This window comes from Marmota monax, unplaced genomic scaffold (genome assembly GCF_021218885.2).
Source record: "Marmota monax isolate L192 unplaced genomic scaffold, Marmota_monax_Labrador192_F-V1.1 WCK01_AAM20220418_F8-fsc00012, whole genome shotgun sequence".
Taxonomy (NCBI): Eukaryota; Metazoa; Chordata; class Mammalia; order Rodentia; family Sciuridae; genus Marmota; species Marmota monax.
Window position 1 is genome coordinate 3123216 of NW_026695227.1, and position 20567 is coordinate 3143782.

Sequence of the window (20567 nt, forward strand, 5' to 3'; positions counted from 1 at the left end):
TCTTTTTTTTTTTTTTTTGGTCACTGTCATATGATTTTTAAAGGTGGATTTTTTTGTTTGTTTGTTTTGGTCTTAATTATAATTTCTAATGATTTTGGACAATAGGTCGACCTTTGTCAAATTGGTCAACATGGCATAACATACCATATCATACCTCTTTTTTTTTTTTTTCCAGTTTAAAAGGTCTTTCTGATAATGAAAGAATTAGAAGAGAGTCTTTGATCCTGCCTTAGTCCAAAGTCTTTAGTTTCTCTTTTAATCCACTAGATAATATAATCTTGTATTCAAATAGTCTTCACCTCTAGAATACAATAAGCTTGAATTGCAAGTGTTTTATAATTTGCTCCTTAAGGAACATGTGTGGATATGTGTGTCCATGTGTGGGGAGTGTGTGTATATATATCAATAGATTCATTCATGCATATATGATACTTGTGTAAAGTATGTATATTGTATATGTACATGTATGTGTGTATATATATATATATATCACAACATACATATATATACATACATATCTCATCAACATGGATACAACTTAGAAAGTCTTCCACTATTGAAAAGGGGAAAGAAAATTTTTAAATTATTTCTAGTCTGGTTCTTTGAATTTTTTTCTTTTGAAAATGAAAATAGAATCATTGGCTTTGAAATCCCTGACAAGATCAAAAACTATAATGCACGTAGATTTTTCAAGGTATCCATTTTTTGAACCCTTATTTAATATAAACCTTACATTGTAGGTTTATATTAAGCATTAAGTGATTGATTTATTTAAAAAAAAATTGAGTTTCTTCTCCAAAAGCATAGTACGAAAAAGGGCATACAGCTGTGCACAATACTATGCAATCATGTTCTCAGGTAGTTTATAGACAGACTGTTATGGCATGGATAGATATTACATGATTAGAGTTACAATTTCTTTTTTTTTAGAGGGGAAAACAGATTTCAATTAGATTCTTTCTGTAACTTAATTCTGACTTTTAATGATTGGCTTTGGTATTTTGTTAAATTAATAATTGGTGATTTGCAGTGGAATTGATCATTTTGGATGTCAGAAAATGGATGGTTTATATTTAATACTTATTTTAATACTTAGTACTTAAAGCATTTAATCACTTTAAAGGTCTCTGCAGTGGACAGCTTCATTTTTAAAAAAAACTTCTGGAATTTTTTTTTGTAAATTGTATTTTCCATGGTAAGAGTTTAACTCATGACTACACTGGGGCATATCTATGACAAACTGTTTTTCTTGAGGTAAAGCCATTTAAGGACCCATATTGAACCAGACAACTCCTTATCACTCTTTCTCTTCATTATTACTACATTTTTCCTATATACCTGCCAGTTTCCTTTGAGAAATGCAGTTTTATTTTTCAGAGTGGAAAAGCCACTGGCAATGATTCAAGTGGTGTCATTGATCTCACAATGGATGATGAAGAGACTGGAGCTTTACAAGGTACTTCAATAGTAATAATAGTGAAGAATGCCTTTTTCCTCCTGTTATATATTTTTTCCTCCTGTTATACTAATATTCTATGAAGACATATCTCTATTTTTTCCTCCTGTTACACTAATATTCTGTGAAGACATATCTCTCCAACATTATGTTTGGTGTATTTGTATCCCTTTGAGAATGAGAGTTTTAAAAATTGAGTTAAAAATTAGAAATCAAATTTTGAATGAATATGAACAAGGCCTAGAGGAAAATAGCATCTAGCAGTGTATTTAATTTATTAGTGCCTCTGTATTTGTGTCTGTTATTTCACTTGATCCTTGCAAAACCTAGTCATACTCATTTTAGAGTTGAAAGAATTCATTGGACTTAGGACAAGTCACATTCACATCCAAAATCCTTAATAATTATAATATTATAATGATTTATGATATTTAGGAACTAAATTGGATATATATTAAAGCCTATTTCCTGTTTTTTTTTTTTTTTGAAGTGTTAATAGATGTTCTATAAATAAAATGATTCATGGTTAAAAAAGCTTGGGAAATGCTGAATTACAGTTCAGTGGGTCTTTTCCTTAATGTAAACTTCTTTAAGTCTTAGCTAACTTAGAATATAAATCTTAATTCATGATATAAAAGTATTTCTCAAACTTGTAGAAAATAATTTGGTTCACAGATATTTCTGTAAAACTCTGGTGATATTGAATGCATGTGGAAAATCTAGTAAGATCAGATGCTAAGTTAATTATTACTACCTTAAAGAAGTGAAACTTTTAAAAAAAAACCTGAGTCATATTTTAGGGAATAAGATACTTTATTTGGTTTTAGAGAAGTAAAATTAAATAGCTATACAGTTGAGTATATGACAACAAAGTTATTTTTTTCTTATAAAACTAAAGAACAGTTGAAATAAAACCATTCTTTCATCATGGTTGACTGCATACCAGTACAATCTTTTTGTTAGAGTTTCAAATTATCTGTATTGCTTTCACTTTTTTTTTTAATGGACAGATTTGACTATAATGGATCTGTAGAGGACAAAAATAAATGTAGGCTATTTTGAGATGATACAGGTAGGGCTGATTATACATTAAAATATAAAATAAGCAAAGTTTGTTTTAGTGCTCTTGCCATTTCACTTTCTAACATCCATTGCTTCCTGGGGTCCCTTTGCATTGTTCTACCTTTAGGTATGTCTTGAATTCCCCCATTCTAAAATACATTATTCTCCTGTAACATTAAAGTATCAATTGCTAAAGCCTTAAATTTTATTTAGAGTCAAGATAGATAAGGATCATTTTATATAGAGAGGCTTTTAGCTTGTACTCCTCATATTACATTATATAGTGGATTCCTATTCTTAAGAGACTTGTCTGAGGTGCAGACATTTATTTTCTAGGATATTGAGACCTTTTTTGGAAACTAGATATTGTGTACGTATTTTATTTTAAAGACCGGATAGTGATGATAAGCCTCCATTTGTATTGACAAACAGAAGAACCTAAACAACCTTGAGCAATTGGAATTCAAAGTCATACTGACAAACCCATCACTTTATAGTGTTTGTCTAGGAAAATTTCCTTGATACAGGTATGTATGTATATAGATAAGTATTCTTGCAATGAAATTATTCTGGTTGACATGATAACTATTGAATCCAGAAGATACTTCCACTAAAATAATAAAACAAACCAACTTCTTAAAAATATGAGGTAGAATTGCTTTCAGAAGCAATAGTGAATTATTTAAATAGCTCTTGACTTGGCTTTCAAATCCTCAAAAATACACATAATTAAAAAATAAAGAAGTCGCCTGGTGCAGTGGAGCATCCTTATAATCCCAGCAGCTCAGGAGGCTAAGACAGGAGGATCACAAGTTCAAAGCTTCAGCAAAAGTGAGTCACTAAGGAACTCAGTGAGACCCTGTTTCTAATTTAAAAAAAAAAAATAGGGCTGGGAATGTAGCTCAGTGGTTGAGTACCCCTGAGTTCAATCCTTGGTACCAAAAAAAAAAAGGGGGAAAGAAGTCGTTCTTGGAGAAGTGGGTAAACGTGACATTCCAATGGAAAATGAAAATTAAAACTCATCAATAAAGGAAAGTTATGTATTTTCTAATTTTTCTATCATTATTCCTAACGTGTCACTTTTAATTAACAGACCCAAAAAAGCTAAATCACACTCCTGTGTCAGCCATGGGTTCTTCTCAGCCTATGTCTCGACCATTGCAACCCATACAACCAGCACCACCTCTTCAGGCATCAGGGGTGCCAACAAGTGGACCATCTCAAACAACAATACACTTACTACCTGCAGGTAAATTTGCTGAATCACTGAGCAGAACCTGTAGTTTTGCCTGTAGAGAAGTATGACCATGGAATTGAGATGAAAGATTACATAGAAAATTAAGAATAATTTTCACTGTTATTTTGAAGGTGATATATGTCTTTTTAAATACAGTGTAATTTAGTGTTGCTGACTGTGTCAAGTAACAGTACTGGCAGAGAGTGATTATAAAGAGGACTTAATCTATATATCTTTGTCATTTGCCACTTTAAAGAACATGGATGACATAGTTTCTCTGGAAGGCCCAGTTATAATAATTATGTTCTGAGTAAATCCAAGATATAATCATTGACTTCTCAAGCAAGATTTTTTTTTGAGTGGTTCTTAATTTAAACTCTTCTCACACACCATCAGGACTTATATGCTAATATTCTACTTTCTGCAGTTCAAGAAACTATAAATCAGACATTTTCAAGATACAATCTGTATCACCTTACACTGTTCAGAAGCCAGTCAAGACAATTTATCTCCTTTTAATAAGTCTATTGCTTGGAAATTTATCTACAAAGTACTTATAACAATTGCTTACTAAGGAAAACATCGAGTTAATATGGGATTTTATCCAATGAAATTTATACTTAGAATACCTGAATAATTTGTAGGAAAAGGGATATTTTCTAGAGATTTAGCAAACCCATTCATTAACTAATCTTTGAATTATGAAATTATTTTTGATATAGTAAGTGCAGTGTGGTTTGGTGTAGTTATTACTGTGTAGATTTGTTGGATTTCAGAATTCTAGATGCTTAACGAGAATTTCCCATCAGTTAAACTACATTTTACCTTTTTGGCCTTGCTTATTGACTTACAGAAAACAGTAAGTGCTTATGTAAGACTTTATTTCTGGTGAAGTTTTATATTGGTTCTCATATTTAAATACCACTGTTTCATCTAAAGAGGCAGTTATTATTAATTCAACCTTAAAAGCTGGTAAGTTACCTGTGCTTCTGTGTTTATACAAAATTTTAACTATTACCCAATTTAGATATTTTAGAAGGAAATGTCATTATACAAATACATAGACAGCATAGATAATGAAAAGAGAAGTCTTCCTTGTATTAGTTTCTTTTTATGAAAGTTCACATTGAAAGTTGAAGATATGTAAAGACCAAGGGGTCTTCACCTGTTTTTTGTTTGTTTGCGTGCACACACGTGTGTGTGTGTGTGTATTTGTGTTTTATTTTTGGCTGCCTGGAAATCCAACCCAGCACTTTATGTATGCTATGCAATACTCTACCATGAGCTGCATGTTAGCCCGAGTTGTCTTATTAAGAAAACCTTTCTTTTTTTATGGGTAATTCTTCTTCAAACTTATTGAATTATGAAACCCATTTTTTGATGTGAAAGTAGATTTTGTGATGTTTTGTTACTACATGATCATTTCTAAAATGTGATTCTAATTCACAGAGTTATTAACAAGAAAATGTTAACTTCAGAATCACCATTTTGTTCAGGCTAGTGACAGGTATCTGTAGTCCCAGCTCTCAGTGAGACTGAGGCAAGAGAATCACTTCAGTCCAGGTGTTTGAGGTCATCCTAGACAAAATAGTGAAACCCTGAGACACCCTATCTTTTAAATAGAACACATTATTGTATTTCCGTTGTGTGAATTGAGACTCATTTTTTGATAACTGTCTGTTAACATTACTCAAGGTGTGTTAACGTTCTTTTGAGGTGGGGTTACCGGAGTAAAGGAAGAAGAAAATGTGAATGTAATAACTGGCCAAAAACATAGGTTGGTTCACTTGATAAAAATAAAAATATGAATTACAATAGCAAGCACTTTGATGAACTGAAATATAAAGATATTCTTTTAGATCTATACCTCCTTGTTAGAAGACACTATAGGGCCTATAATTTTAGGGAAAACTTTAGTATTGAGGAGGGACAAATTATTCTTTAAAGACATTCCCATAGCAAAGCATATTCTTAATCTAGTTCTATTATGTAGTCAAACCAAAGAGTGAAATTGAGTTGTTCTCTAAAGCTTGGATTTTAATATTACACTTAATTTTGGTTGGCCTTATCACTTTTACCTTGCAAGTTCATAAAGGACACTTTTATCTCTATCTTATAGTTTTTTACATTTTATATGGAGATAATTATCATGTAATATGGTTTGCTTAATAGAATATGCTGCATTCTTAATATCTTTTTATCCTTCCGTTAGCTCCAACCACCGTGAATGTAACACATCGTCCAATAACTCAGGTGACTACAAGACTCCCTGTACCAAGAGCTCCTGGAAACCATCAGGTGGTTTATACAACTCTCCCAGCACCACCACCTCAGGCTCCCCTCCGAGGAACTGTTATGCAGGCTCCTGCTGTTCGTCAGGTCAACCCTCAAAACAGTAAGTCTCTTTTCTTGTATATGGCTCTGAAGTTTATGTAGTTCCCTTTTCCGCATTTAGTTGGAGTGGCTTATATTGATTGACATTAGATTTTGCAAAAAGTGTGTATAATACCATATTAAAATAATTATTATAAGTTCAAAGCATCTGTTGTACAACATAGTTCTATAGTATAATTGATAACTATGTATTTATTGTATACTTGAAAATTGGTAATAGAAATTAAGTATTTGAGGGTAATGCATATTAATTAGCTTTGATTTAACTATTCCACAGTATATACATATTTCAAAACATACCATGCACCACAAGTATATAGTTTTTCAATTAAAAATTTTTTTAAGTGGCCAAAAAAAAATTATTACTAATTTACTTTTTTATCCTTAGGAAAATTCACCAGAGAAGGTTGGATATGTACACTATATGATTTGTGCTATGTGTGTTGTTTTCAATTTGACGTCACTTATTTATTAACTATATCTTTAATATAGTGCCTTATTTGATGTATAGCTATACTCCATTCTGTTAAAGAAACATCAGTGCCTAATTAAAGTGGATATGTTCAATTTTGGTTTAGTCCAGGTGATTGAAATCATTTTAAAAGATAGATTCCATTGAGAAACTCTTTTAAGTACGAAGGTGCTTGAGAAATAAAAGAAGGGAAACTAAGGAAACTTTTACTTTCCTATACATATGTTATATATTACTGATATATATAACTATGTATATAATTTGTAAATTATAGTAACTATATTTATTATATTAAAAATACTTTATATGTTTTAGTAGTAGAATATAGCATATGAATTCAAGTTGTGTAAGAGGTATATTTAAAGTTTAAAGAAAAATAATAAAGTAGATTACCTATGAACTTACTAGATTATGAAGTAAGATTAACCAGTAACCTATAGGCCCTATTGTATCCCAATCCCTTTTCTTTTACTATCCTTGCTTTTCTCTTGGTCATTCTGCTTTAAAAGTTTTGTCACCAATATAGTTATATGTATAATAAATACACACGTGTATACATACATAAATACATACATATATGTGTGTGCGTGCGTGTGTATGAAACTTTTGAAAAATTTAATAGCAAAGATAAATATAGGTGTTTAAAGAAACTATAATAATGTCATTATTATATATGGTAGCTATGAGAGTCATTTTTTCATTGTCTGGCTTTAACATTCTCAAGTTGTTAAGAGCCTTCTCTGGGAAAATCAGTTGCATAAAAATGAGGTTTGGGAAACTAGATTCACCAGGGCACCTTCTGGCAGAACTATGATATAAGCCAGCTACTGAATATATGACTGAAATATGATTGAGACAGTATATGTCTCTGTTCTCTACTTCTGTTGCCCTGGGGTATGTCTTAGAAATGTCATTTGTGGATAAAATAAGTAGTTTCCTCCATTGATCCGTGGGACATGAAGAAAAAGAGAAAAACCTAATTAGCACAAGGCAAGGATGACCTTTCTTGTGGGATACTGCTACATCGATGTTCATAGCAGCACAATTCACAATTGCTAGACTGTGGAACCAACCCAGATGCCCTTCAATAGATGAATGGATAAAAAAAATGTGGCATTTATACACCATGGAGTATTACGCAGCACTAAAAAATGACAAAATCATAGAATTTGCAGGGAAATGGATGGCACTAGAGCAGATTATGCTTAGTGAAGCTAGCCAATCCCTAAAAAACAAATACCAAATGTCTTCTTTGATATAATGATAGCAACTAAGAACAGAGCAGGGAGGAAGAGCAGGAAGAAAAGATTAACATTAAACAGATACATGAGGTGGGATGGAAAGGGAGAGAAAAGGGAAATTGCATGGTAATGGAGGGAGACCCTCATTGTTATACAAAATTACATATAAGAGGTTGTGAGGGGAATGGGAAAATAAACAAGGAGAGATATGAATTACAGTGGATGGGGTAGAGAGAGAAGATGGGAGGGGAGGGAGGGGGGATGGTAGAGGATAGGAAAGGTAGCAGAATACAACAGTTACTAATAGGGCATTATGTAAAAATGTGGATTATAACCGATGTGATTCTGCAATCTGTATTTGGGGTAAAATTGGGAGTTCATAACCAACTTGAATCTAATATATGAAATATGATATGTCAAGAGCTTTATAATGTTTTGAACAACCAATAAAAAAAAATTAAAAAAAAAAAATAGAAATGTGAAAGAAGACAGGAATCTTTATAAAGACAACTTCAGTTTGTCTTTTGAGTCACTATTTCATTGAAGTTTGTCTGCCTCCTTCTTGTGTGGCACAGAACCAGTGTTCTGGGATTTTTGTTTGTAGTCCTCCTAGTGAGAATACATGTATTTCTTTCTGTGCTGGATATCCTTTTCTTATGTCTTCCTTTCTTCTTCTTCTTCTTTTTTTTTTTTTTTTCTCATATCAGTGACATATAATTCAGTGGGTACTTGAGAAGGGGTTCCCAGAAGTTTGTATTTTTTTTTTTAATTTAAATTTTAATTTTTTTTTAGTCATACATGACAGCAGAATGTATTTTGACACATAATACATACATGGAATGTACTACATCAATCATATTGTCTATTCTGCTGCCCTTCCTATCACCCCTATCCCCCCCTTCTCTCCCATCCTTTCTCTCTGTCCAATCTAATGTGACACACTTTTTTTTTCTTTTTCTCATTACAACATCATAAATGTATTCTGTATAACAATGAAGTTCTCCTTCCAACTTTCATGCAACTCCCCTTCTCCCTATTTTTCCCTCTCACCTCTCTTCCCTATTTAGTGGTAGTCTTCTTCTCATGCTCTTCCTCCCTATCCCATTTTGAATCACCCCCCTTATATCAGAGAAGACATTCAGCATTTGTTTTTTAGGGATTGGCTAACTTCACTTAGCATAATCTGCTCTAGTGCCATCCATTTCCCTGCAAATGCCATGATTTTGTTATTTTTTAGTGCTGAGTAATATTCCATTGTGTATAAATGCAACCTTTTTTTTTTAATCCATTCGTCTATTGAAGGGCATCTAGGTTGGTTCCACAGTCTTGCTATTGTGAATTGTGCTGCTATGAACATTGATGTAGCTGTGTCCCTTTAGCATGGTCTTTTTAAGACTTTTGGGTATAGTCCGAGAAGGGGAATAGCTGGGTCAAATGGTGGTTCTATTCCCAGCTTTCCAAGGAATCTCCATACTGCCCTCCATGCTGCACCAATTTGCAGTCCCACCAGCAATGTACAAGTGTACCTTTTCCCCCACATCCTCGCCAGCACTTTTTATTGTTTGACTTCATAATATTCTTACTGGAGTGAGATGGTATCTTAGAGTGGTTTTAATTTGCATTTCTCTGATTGCTAGAGATGGTGAGCATTTTTTCATATATTTGTTGATTGATTGTATATCCTCTTCTGAGAAGTTTCTGTTCAAGTCCTTGGCCCATTTGTTGATTGGGTTATTTGCTTTTTTGTTGTTTAACTTTTTGAGTTCTTTGTATACTCTAGAGATTAGAGCTCTTTCTGATGTTTGAGGGGTAAAAATTTGTTCCCAGGATGTCTGCTCCCTATTCACCTTGCCTATTATTTCTCTTGCTGAGAAAAAACTTTTTAGTTTGAATATGTCCCATTTGTTGATTCTTGGTTTTAGCTCTTGTGCTATAGGTGTCTTATTAAGAAATTTGGGGCCTGCCCCCACGTGATGAAGATTAGGACCAACTTTATCTTCTATTAGACGCAAAGTCTCTGGTCTGATTCCTAGCTCCTTGATCCATTTTGAGTTGACTTTTGTGCATGGTGAGAGAAAGGGATTCAATTTCATTTTGTTGCATATGGATTTCCAGTTCTCCCAGCACCATTTGTTGAAGATGCTATCCTTTCTCCATTGCATGGTTTTAGCACCTTTGTCTAATATAAGGTAGTTGTAATTTTGTGGATTTGTCTCTGTGTCTTCTATTTTGTACCATTGGTCTACCAGCCTATTTTGGTGCCAGTACCATGCTGTTTTTGTTACTATTGCTCTATAGTATAGTTTAAAATCTGATATCGCGATACCACCAATTTCATTCTTCCTGCTTAGAATTACTTTAGCTATTCTGGGTCTCTTGTTTTTCCAGATGAATTTCATGATTGCTTTTTCTATTTCTGCAAGGAATGTCATTGGGATTTTGATGGGAATTGCATTGGATCTGTAAAGTGCTTTTGGTAGTATGGCCATCTTAATAATATTAATTCTACTAATCCATGAGCAAGGTAAATCCTTCCATCTTCTAAGGTCTTCTTCTATTTCTTTCTTCAGGGTTCTGTAGTTTTCATTGTATAGCTCTTTTACCTCTTTTGTTAAGTTGATTCCCAGGTATTTTATTTTATATTTTTTTTTTGAGGATATTGTGAATGGAGTAGTTGTCCTCATTTCCATTTCAGAGAATTTATTACTGATATACAGGAATGCCTTTGATTTATTGGTATTGATTTTATATCCTGTCACTTTGCTGAATTCATTTACTAGTTCTAGAAGTTTCTTGGTTGAATTTTTTGGGTCTGCTAGGTATAGGATCATGTCATCGGCAAATAGTGCTAACTTAAGTTCTTCTTTTCCTATATTTATGCCTTTAATTTCTTTCGTCTGTCTAATTGCTCTGGCTAGTGTTTCAAGAACTATGTTGAATAGAAGTGGTGAGAGAGGAGGGCATCCCTGTCTTGTTCCAGATTTTAAAGGGAATGCCTTCAATTTTTCTCCATTTAGAATGATGCTGGCCTGAGGCTTAGCGAATATAGCTTTTACCATTTTGAGGTGATTTCCTGTTATCCTTAATTTTTCTAGAGTTTTGAACATAAAGGGATGCTGTATTTTGTCGAATGCTTTTTCAGCATCTATCGAGATGATCATATAGTTCTTATCTTTAAGTCTATTGATGTAGTGAATTACATTTATTGATTTCCGTATATTGAACCAGCCTTGCATCCCAGGGATGAATCCCACTTGATCATGGTGCACGATTTTTTTGATATATTTTTGTATCCGATTTGCCAGAATTTTATTGAGGATTTTTGCATCTAAATTCATTAGGGATATTGGTCTGAAGTTTTCTTTCTTTGAAGTGTCTTTATCTGGTTTTGGAATCGGGGTGATATTGGCCTCATAGAATGAATTTGGAAGTACTCCCTCTTTTTCTATATCCTGAAATAGATTGTAGAGAATTGGTATTAGTTCTTCTTTAAAGCTCTTTTAAAACTCTGCTGTATATCCGTCCGGTCCTGGGCTTTTCTTGGTTGGTAGTCTTTTGATGGCTTCTTCTATTTCCTCACTTGATATTGGTCTATTTAGGTTGTTTATATCATCCTGACTCAATCCGGGTAGCTCATATGCCTTAAGGAATTTATCGATGCTTTCACTATCCTCTATTTTATTAGAGTATAGGGTTTCAAAATAATTTCTGATTATCTTCTGTATTTTTTGTATTTTTTGAGTGCTTGCATATTACGAAGATTTCTTCATGCTTAACTGATAGTTTGGCCAAGTATAAACTTCTAGTTTGGATTTTTTTTTTCCTGCATTCTAAAAATATTGCTTCACCAACATCAAGTGTTAAATCAGTGTTCTACTAAATTTACAGAATTCTGATGTTATTCCTTAATTTTTTTTTTTTTTATAGGTGTTACAGTTCGAGTGCCTCAAACAACCACATATGTTGTTAACAATGGATTAACTCTGGGATCAGCAGGTCCTCAGCTCACAGTGCATCACCGACCACCACAAGTGCATACTGTAAATGTCGATGCTTGGCTTTATAAAATTCTCAACTATACAGCTGTTAAATATTATTGTAGCTAGAATTTTTTCTTTCAAGTAGTAATACTAAAGGGAAATGACAGGTCTTTCTGCTCTTCCAGTAGGAGTTTATTTAAGAAAGTTGGTCATACCATTATGAATAAATGTTCTAAGGGTAATGATCATTGAGTTTGCTTATGGCATACAAATGGTATTTTTAATTTTTTTATGTTCTAACTTTATTCTTTCCCTCAAAATCTTATATCAGTCCTAACTACTATATTATTATTAATTTATTGTTTTAAATAATCCACTGGTTTAGGAAATTCATTTGTTAAGGTGGAAAAATCCAAAGCTTTATCATTAGATTTAACCTCTAAAACAGTGTCACATCATTCTGTGACATGAATATGATAGCATTGATTGGAATGGAATATCATGAAAATTGGTATGCTTGCTTTATGAGAGGAAGACAAGAGATTGGGTTTGATATTACTTATTTCCTAGGAGAACATCTCTTTTTAAATACTAATAATAATGCCTAGCATTTGTGAGTGTTTAACGTATTCCCTGCATTGTTAGTATACTTAGTCCTAATCCAGGAGTTTTTTGGGACTGCTACCTAAAGGACTTTTAAAATTTTTTTGTTACAGTCAGGTGTGGTAGTGCACACCATAATTCCAGTGGCTCCAGGGGCTGAGGCAGGAGTATTGCAAGTTCAAAGCCAGCCTTAGCAAAAGCAAGGTGCTAAGCAACTCAGTGAGACCCTGTCTCTAAAATATGGCTGAGGATGTGGGTCAGTGGTTGAATGCCCCTGAGTTTAATCCCCAGTATTCCCCTCTTCCTCCCCTTTTTTGTTATAGATGTGGCCCATGTTCACCAAGTTTGTTAACCAACTTAAGGTCATACCTCCTAGACATCCGTGAATCTAGCTCTATAGTCTTTGTTCTGTAGTCTTTTAGTAACAATTTTTATTATTTCACTGTAGTAGAAAAAGTAATATCAGTGGAGCATTCAATATATGTTAGGTACTTTATGAAATACTTCACATGTATTATTTAATCTTCACAATCCTATGAGGAATAAAATTATTATTCTCCTTTTGGGAAGAAAATGGTGTGCTGTGTCACAAGTTGTTAAAGGATTGCTCAGTATCATTAAGCTAGTCAGAGCCAGAACCAGAAATGGCCTAATCTTAGCACCTCTAGAGTATATTCACAATACTTCAACTCTGGCTGTATTTGGGTATGTAACAAATAGGTTATTTCTATTGTTTGCAGTTACAAATAAGTTTTCATCAAATATTCCTTTAAAAATAAACAGCAAAAATGTCATTTATAGTATTCTTTGCAAATTTTATAACCCATCAGAGCTTTTTACAATTAAAAAAAATTTTTAAGTGAATAATTTCTTATGTATTATCTTAAAATGAACTTTATCTCACCAGAGAAATAGACATTTCTTTTAATTTTAATGCAATTTTTAAAATACTTTTGAGATAGCTGTTTTCAAACATATATGAAAGAAAAAACAGTATAACCATTTCTTCAGTACTGATAACCCTATTTTGACAGTTATCAGCACATGATCATCTTTATTTCATCCATATTGCCACCCATCTGTTTATACTCAGGCATATGCTCAATTATTTTTGAGCAACGACGCACTGATGTTATATGTTTCTGTAAAACTTCAGTTAAAACCTCCACTGCAGGAGCTGGGGTTGTAGTTCACTGGTAGAGCACTTGCCTAGCATGTGAGGCACTGGTTTGATCCTCAGCACCACATAAAAATAAATAAAATTAAGATATTGTGTCCTTCTGTGACTAAAACAAAAAAAATTCAAAACAAAACAAAACTCCACTGCAGTTGCAAAAACAAATACTCATTTGTGAGATCTGAGCAGATTCAGAATCATAAAAGTTGATTTTATAGGCCATTTCAGCTATTATCAAACACGTAAAACTCTGTGATCCCTCTAGTCAAAGGCTAGCTATATGTTTATTTAATGGTTTTTACTGAAGTGATTAAGTCGCTTTAGGAAAAGAGAGAACTTTAGAGGAAATATAGCAACTTGACCAATACTCATATCAATTCTACTTCAGTTTTTCGTGTATTAGTTAGCATATTTTTTTATGCATTCTTACTGTATGCACATCACAGTACTAAGCTTTGCATGGAGTTATATTTTTTCATATACATTAGTAATGACTATACATATTAATAGAATTTAGTATGATATTTCCATACATGGATATCACGTGTACGGATCAAATTCACCTTCCCTTTTAAGTCTAGGTTTATTTCTATTACAATCTTTGTTATTCTTTTCTTTAAATTTGGGTTTTGGTTTGTTCTTGCTTTCTGAGCCCTTGATATATATCATTAGGTTGTTTTAAAGAAATCTTTCTATTTTTTTGATGTAGGCATTCATTGTTATAAACTTACCTCAGTACTACTATTGCTGCATTCCATAGTTTTGATGTATTTCCATGTTCATTTGCAGTGAGAAATCCTGACTCAGTGGCTCATTGTTGGTTCAAAAGTGTGTTATTCAGTTGTTAATTGATTGGTATACTTTCTGAAATGTCCTTTGTTATTGACTTCTGGTTTTATTCCATTGTTATCAGAAAAGATAAAAGTCTATGGTTTCAGTTTTTTACATTTGTTAAGATTCTTTTTTTTTCTTTTTGGTGGCCTGATGGATATGTTGTCTAGTCTAGAGAAAGTTTTATAGGCTGATGAAAATGATTGTATTCCATAGGTATTGTATGAAATAGTTTCTAGGCATATGTTAAGTCTCTTTGATCTATAGTAGAGTTTTAACTTTGTTTTGTTGACTTTTCTGTCTGGATGACCTCTCCATTGATGAAAGTACAATGTGAGCATTCCTATTATTGAATTGGAATCTATCTATTCTTGTAGGTCAAAAAGGCTTTTTTTATTTATAAAAGTGAATGCTCTGACATTAGGTACATATAGATCTATAATTTTTATGCTATCTCTTACCGAATTGATCCCTTGAACATTATATAGTGACCTTCTTCATCTCTTTAGTTTTTATCTTTTTAAAGTCTTATTTTGTCAGATAGAAGTATAGCTGTTCCTGCTAGCTTGGGTTTCCATTACTATCTTTTATTTCAGTTTGTATGTGTCTTTACTGGTAAAGCAACTTTCTTGTAGACAGCATATTGTGGGTTTTGGCATTTTATCCATTTAAGCAGTATAAATCTTTTATTTGGAGATTTCAGTTTACATTCAATAATTATTATTGGTAATAATAATATTACTATTATTGATTATATTCTAATTATTTTTCTTCCTTATTCATCTTTGTGGTTTGATAGTGTACTGTATTGAAAACATTTTATTCTTTAATGTTTCTCCTTTGTGTTTCTCCTCCTCTAGTGGGATTTATATTTTCATATGCTTTTATGATGGTAATAATCTTTCACTTTTGGATATAAGACTCCCTTAAAATATGTTTTTGTCAGGCTGTTGTGAATTCCTTCCAATTTTTGCTTGTTTCAAGGCCTTTATTCTTCATTCTGAAGGATAGGTTTGCTAGGTCTAGTAATCTTGCTTAGAAGTAATTTTCTTTCAGGGCTTGGATTGCATTATTCCATTCCTTCCTAGACATCCTGGTTTCTGTTAACAAATCTGCTATTAGTTCAGTGGGGATACCCTTAAATATGACTTGGAGTTTCTCTTGAGAATTTTAGAATACTTTGTCTTATACTTTAGACAGCTTGACTCTATAAGGCATATATTTGTTTGTTTTGTGGTACTGGCGATTGACCCCCTGGGCCTCATGCATGCTAGCAGGCACTCTACCACTTAGCCACATCACTAGCCTGCCATGGAAATATAAAAAGATCTTATTAGATCTTTAGTATTTAATATTTAGTTTATACAAATTATTCACATACCAAAATGGTGCTGGGAATTTAACTTGCAGCCCCCTTCTTGTTAAGTATGCTCCGAGCTACACCCCAGCCTTAACTATATATAACATTTGTTAAGTGAATTTCAATTAAGGAAATTAATTGTTTGTTATGTGACTTCCAGTATAAAGTCAGTGAACCAATGATATGTTCCACTTCGGAGAAAAAAAAAAATCACTCATACACCTTTTTTTCTGGTTCTCAAATCCTTTTTGAAGAAATTATTCTCATTGTTACCTAACACCCAGATATAACAGTAATATTTACAATAATGACATTGTTCCAGTGTTGGATATTATCTGTCAAGAGGGTTTTTTAAAGTTAATACCCTGCTTTTTCATTATGTGGCCTTAACCTACCTTCCCAAATTTTTTATTTATTTATTTATTTATTTATTTATTTATCTATCTATCTATTTATTTATTTCCATTCACATAACCTATGGCTAAGAAAAAGGTTTTCTGGCCTGTAAATCCTCTCACTTTAGTATCCCCATGCTTTTGCTTATGCTTTACCTATTGACTGAAAGGTACATAACTATTTCTGCATCTCTTTAAGTCCTATTTTTCATGGTTCAATTTAAATATCACCAATCACCAATTGCAAGCTGACCAAGGACATAATATGCATTCAACGTTAAATATGCTTATTTATAAGAATACAATACTGTCTTTATTGGCAAAACAGCTTCAAAATGAAAATATAATAATGTATACTTCAATTTCATATGATAAACTTTCAAACATGATTTTAAAGAATGTTGTGTTCAAGTGAGAATCTATAGAATAGTTACTTAAATCAGATATTAATTTTTTAGAAGTATATGATTTCTACTTTTACAGTGTCCCTTTTGTTACTGGAGATTGAAACCCAGGGGCACTTAACCACTGAGCCACATCCCCAGCTCCCCTTTTTTTTGTATTTTATTTAGAGACAAGTTCTCAGCGAGTTGCTTAGGACCTCACTAAGTTGCTGAGGCTGGCTTTGAACTTGCAATCCTCCTGCCTCAGGCTCTCGAGCTACTGAGATTACAGGCATGTGGCACTGCGTCTGGCTTACTGTCTCTTAAAAAATGATATTCTTTCAGCAAGAGCATTTTATTTATCAAGAAAAACCTCAATATTTTAGGTCTCAGGAGTATTAGTAGAAGTACCCTTAACACCATTGTTTTGGGCACGATTGGTTACAAAATACCAAATAGAACTTTTGAAACTTAGTGTGGTATCCCACACCAATTTATGTAAAATGATCGCTCTATATGTAATCTTTAGGATGTCTTAATTCTAGCATTCTATAATAATTCTTTCTGTAATCACTTGTAAAGCAATGTGATTCTTCTTTTGTTAGGAGCCCCCACGCCCCGTGCACCCTGCACCCTTACCAGAAGCCCCACAACCACAGCGTCTGCCTCCAGAAGCTGCCAGCACCTCTCTGCCTCAGAAGCCACACTTGAAGTTAGCACGAGTTCAGAGTCAAAATGGCATTGTACTGTCATGGAGTGTCTTGGAGGTGGATCGAAGCTGTGCTACTGTGGAAAGTTACCATCTCTATGCTTACCATGAGGAACCCAGTGCCACTGTGCCCTCACAATGGAAAAAGATTGGGGAAGTAAAGGCACTTCCCTTGCCCATGGCTTGTACTCTCACCCAGTTTGTTTCTGGCAGCAAATACTATTTTGCAGTACGAGCCAAGGATATTTATGGACGTTTTGGACCTTTTTGTGATCCTCAGTCAACGGATGTGATCTCTTCTTCCCAGAGCAATTAAACCTTGGAGCCTTTATCTTTTCCTCTTTTAAAAGTTTCACCTTTTGGTCTTGTTTTTAATCTTGTGCATGATACCTAATGTAAAATCCACATTGTGCAAGATTTCTTGGACAGATGTGTGTATGCACTACATTTGTTTATAACCAGAAGCAAAATAAACTCAGCCCATAAAGCAAGAATCTTCTCCCAGACAATTCAGCTTCAGGGTTTTGAAATGTATATGTGTGTACCTTGCTTTAGTTTTGAGGCTAGGAACGTGTGTATGTGACTTTTTTTTTTTTTTTTTTTTTTTTTTTTTTGCAGGGTGGGGGGCTTCATTTTGTTTCTATGTTTATTGCAGTGGAAACTCCCATTTTTGTTCTCACATTTACCTCTGTTTCGTATGAAGTAGGTTAAATATCTGCAAGGAATCTATAGTATCAGAGTTAAGTGATTTAAACTAAATCTAAACAAAACCCAAAGAAATAAAAAGCAAAATGACTAGTTTAAAATAGGTTAATTTGAACACAGGAAAGAATTTGTACATTTTTTTGTTTCTTAAGTTGTTAATTAAATGAAAAACATCTGCAGTGACACCCTCCCCTTTCTTAACCAGGCTTTTATGTTTATTTTGTGCCTTACAGATTTACTATAGAAATAAACATGGCCATATGTCCACTGTTGTTACTCTTTGCTCTTAGCTTTTCAACCTTTATTTCTCCATCATCTCCACAAAATATAGCACACACCCCCCTCAAGTAAGTTCAAACCAAGGCCTTTATATGTACATATATATGTGTGTACACACACACACACGTATAACTTTTTTTTTTCTCATCTGTGGCATCATCATTTAACTTTAAAAACTTGACTTGCTGGTTTCTTCTAAGGGTATAGATGCTTTTGAGTCATTATTTAACTTCAAAAAATGGACCAAGAGAAAAACATTGTTTAAGAAAGTTTGCCATCAGACCTGTTTTATGTTGCACACTGTGTTAGACACTATGAAAGCAGTTCTAGTATACTTAACCACCCATGGTACAGTTGCCTTTCAAAGGAAATGAACAGTAAGATTCACCAAATACAATGAGCTAATATATCAAGAGGAAAGTTCCATTTCCTCTTTATTTTCATGTCATCCTTCCTGTTTTAACCTTTTGTTTTGATGGTGCCAAGTTTAATCTGATTAGCGTTCATCAGCTTTGGATAAAATTGAAAGTATTATTTTGGGTCATTCTCTATAATAATGAAATATAACATCTTGTTATCTCCATTCTCAATTAGTGAAATTCAACTTAGGTCATGGATTGTCAGTATGAGTGTCAGCTATACTGGTGTCAGGTTAGTGTTTTTTGAGTAGATAGTTTTTAGGACAAGAGGTCTGGGTTGATGAGAGTGCAACTGGAAATATTTTGAAAAGTATTTATGGAGTTTGTGAAATCACTTTTCAAGTCGTCTTGTGAAATTTGAATTCACATTTTTACCTTCTCAAAATAAATTGGTCATTTATTTTTCCTGGAATTAATAGGAGGGAGCTATCATTTTTATTAATATTGTTTTGTTTACAACTTTGATGGCTTAAAATAGAAAGTATTATAGTTGTAAAGAAATTTTTTTAGAGACTGCACTGGTCATTGTACTGTCATCTTAAATATGAAGTTTGATGATGAAGAAAGCCTATAGGTTACCAAAATGTCAATGCTCCTAACCTTCCTTTCACTCTCAGAAAATGAGATCACAGTGAGAATTAGAATTTTCCACAAGTCAAATTTGCCAACCAACTATGTAGATATTACTCATTCTAGGGCAAATGATGATGTTAATGAAGTTGCCAATGTTATGGCAATAAAGATTTCAACAGGAGGAAACTTAATTGTCTTCTAGATGTATATGAGCAACTATCTATATCTGCATGTTTATATGTTTTTACCTAAAGTGGTTGCAATGTTGATGATGTGTTCAAGATCATTCCTGTCTGCAGAACAGAAAAGCCCATGCTCAAAATTGTTCTTTATTGACTGGTTTTATGGTCATGAGTTTTATGGTCAACAATTTGCTTATCCTGCCTACAAAAGGTTCCCTTGATGAATATTTGTATTTATATTTACTAATCTTATTTTAAGTTTTCATAGTATTATTAAGCAGGTGAAGAAAGCCCAGTAGAATGAAAATGTTTAATTATTTTAGCCTATATTTGGTGTTTTCTGTCAAAGAAAAGCTAAGTTCTCAAATAGTAATTCTAAAAATAGATTTACTACAGAAAATAATTTCCTAAAACTTATTTTATTCCAGATGGTGGAAGGAAGGTATAAAGAGAGATTGTAATTATTTACAGAAAAAAAAAGTATATTTATTATAAGATGGTCTCCTCAAATTAACCTGCCATGGGATTAATGTACAATAGCCACACTGGATTTACTGAAAGGGACTAAGTTAGAATGCTAGGATTTTATTTGGGGCAAGTTTAAATGTTGATGAGTGTTTTTTGTTTGAGTACTTTGGAAGAGAGAATGGAGGACTCAACTAGAAATAGCTAATGATAATGAACTCTTTAGTATCAGTTCATACTCCATGGTTATCTTTTTTATTTCATGGTATCTTTTCACAAAGTATTATAAATAAGCTCAATTATCCCATTTTGGGAATGCAAGTTTGCTACATTTTTAGCCTGACAATACTTGTATAGGTATTGCCTTATTGGAAATCCTGGAAACTTCTGATATTTCAACCTGAAATGTAGGAATGATTATATGGCAACAGTAATGTTTATTACTCTCTACTTTGAACCTTGTCAGAGTAATCTTCACCTGTTTTAGGTGTGAGCAAACCTCTTTTTAAAATTATGTTCTTGCTAGTAAATGTATAAATGGCATACAAAGACGACATGTGTTAATTAACTTTATAAGGTATCTATATCCCTCCATTTGTCTGGACTCACTTTTTAAAATATGCAGAATACATTGTACTGTTTCA

The 20567-nt window shown here is 33.0% G+C and overlaps 1 protein-coding gene across 6 annotated transcripts in view; it reads left to right on the top strand.

The window, feature by feature from the left end:
* Nucleotides 1-18270, top strand: part of Atf7ip (activating transcription factor 7 interacting protein) — a 101879-nt gene extending 83609 nt beyond the window's left edge. For all 6 annotated transcript variants that reach the window (XM_046435457.2, XM_046435458.2, XM_058576341.1 and 3 more), the window contains 5 exons: nucleotides 1378-1456; nucleotides 3612-3767; nucleotides 5968-6150; nucleotides 11790-11902; nucleotides 17197-18270. In XM_046435457.2, coding sequence (XP_046291413.1) covers nucleotides 1378-1456; nucleotides 3612-3767; nucleotides 5968-6150; nucleotides 11790-11902; nucleotides 17197-17616 — 951 coding nt within the window. In that variant the 3' untranslated portion in view covers nucleotides 17617-18270. The remainder of the gene's footprint in view (nucleotides 1-1377; nucleotides 1457-3611; nucleotides 3768-5967; nucleotides 6151-11789; nucleotides 11903-17196) is intronic.
* Nucleotides 18271-20567: the final 2297 nt, after the last annotated feature.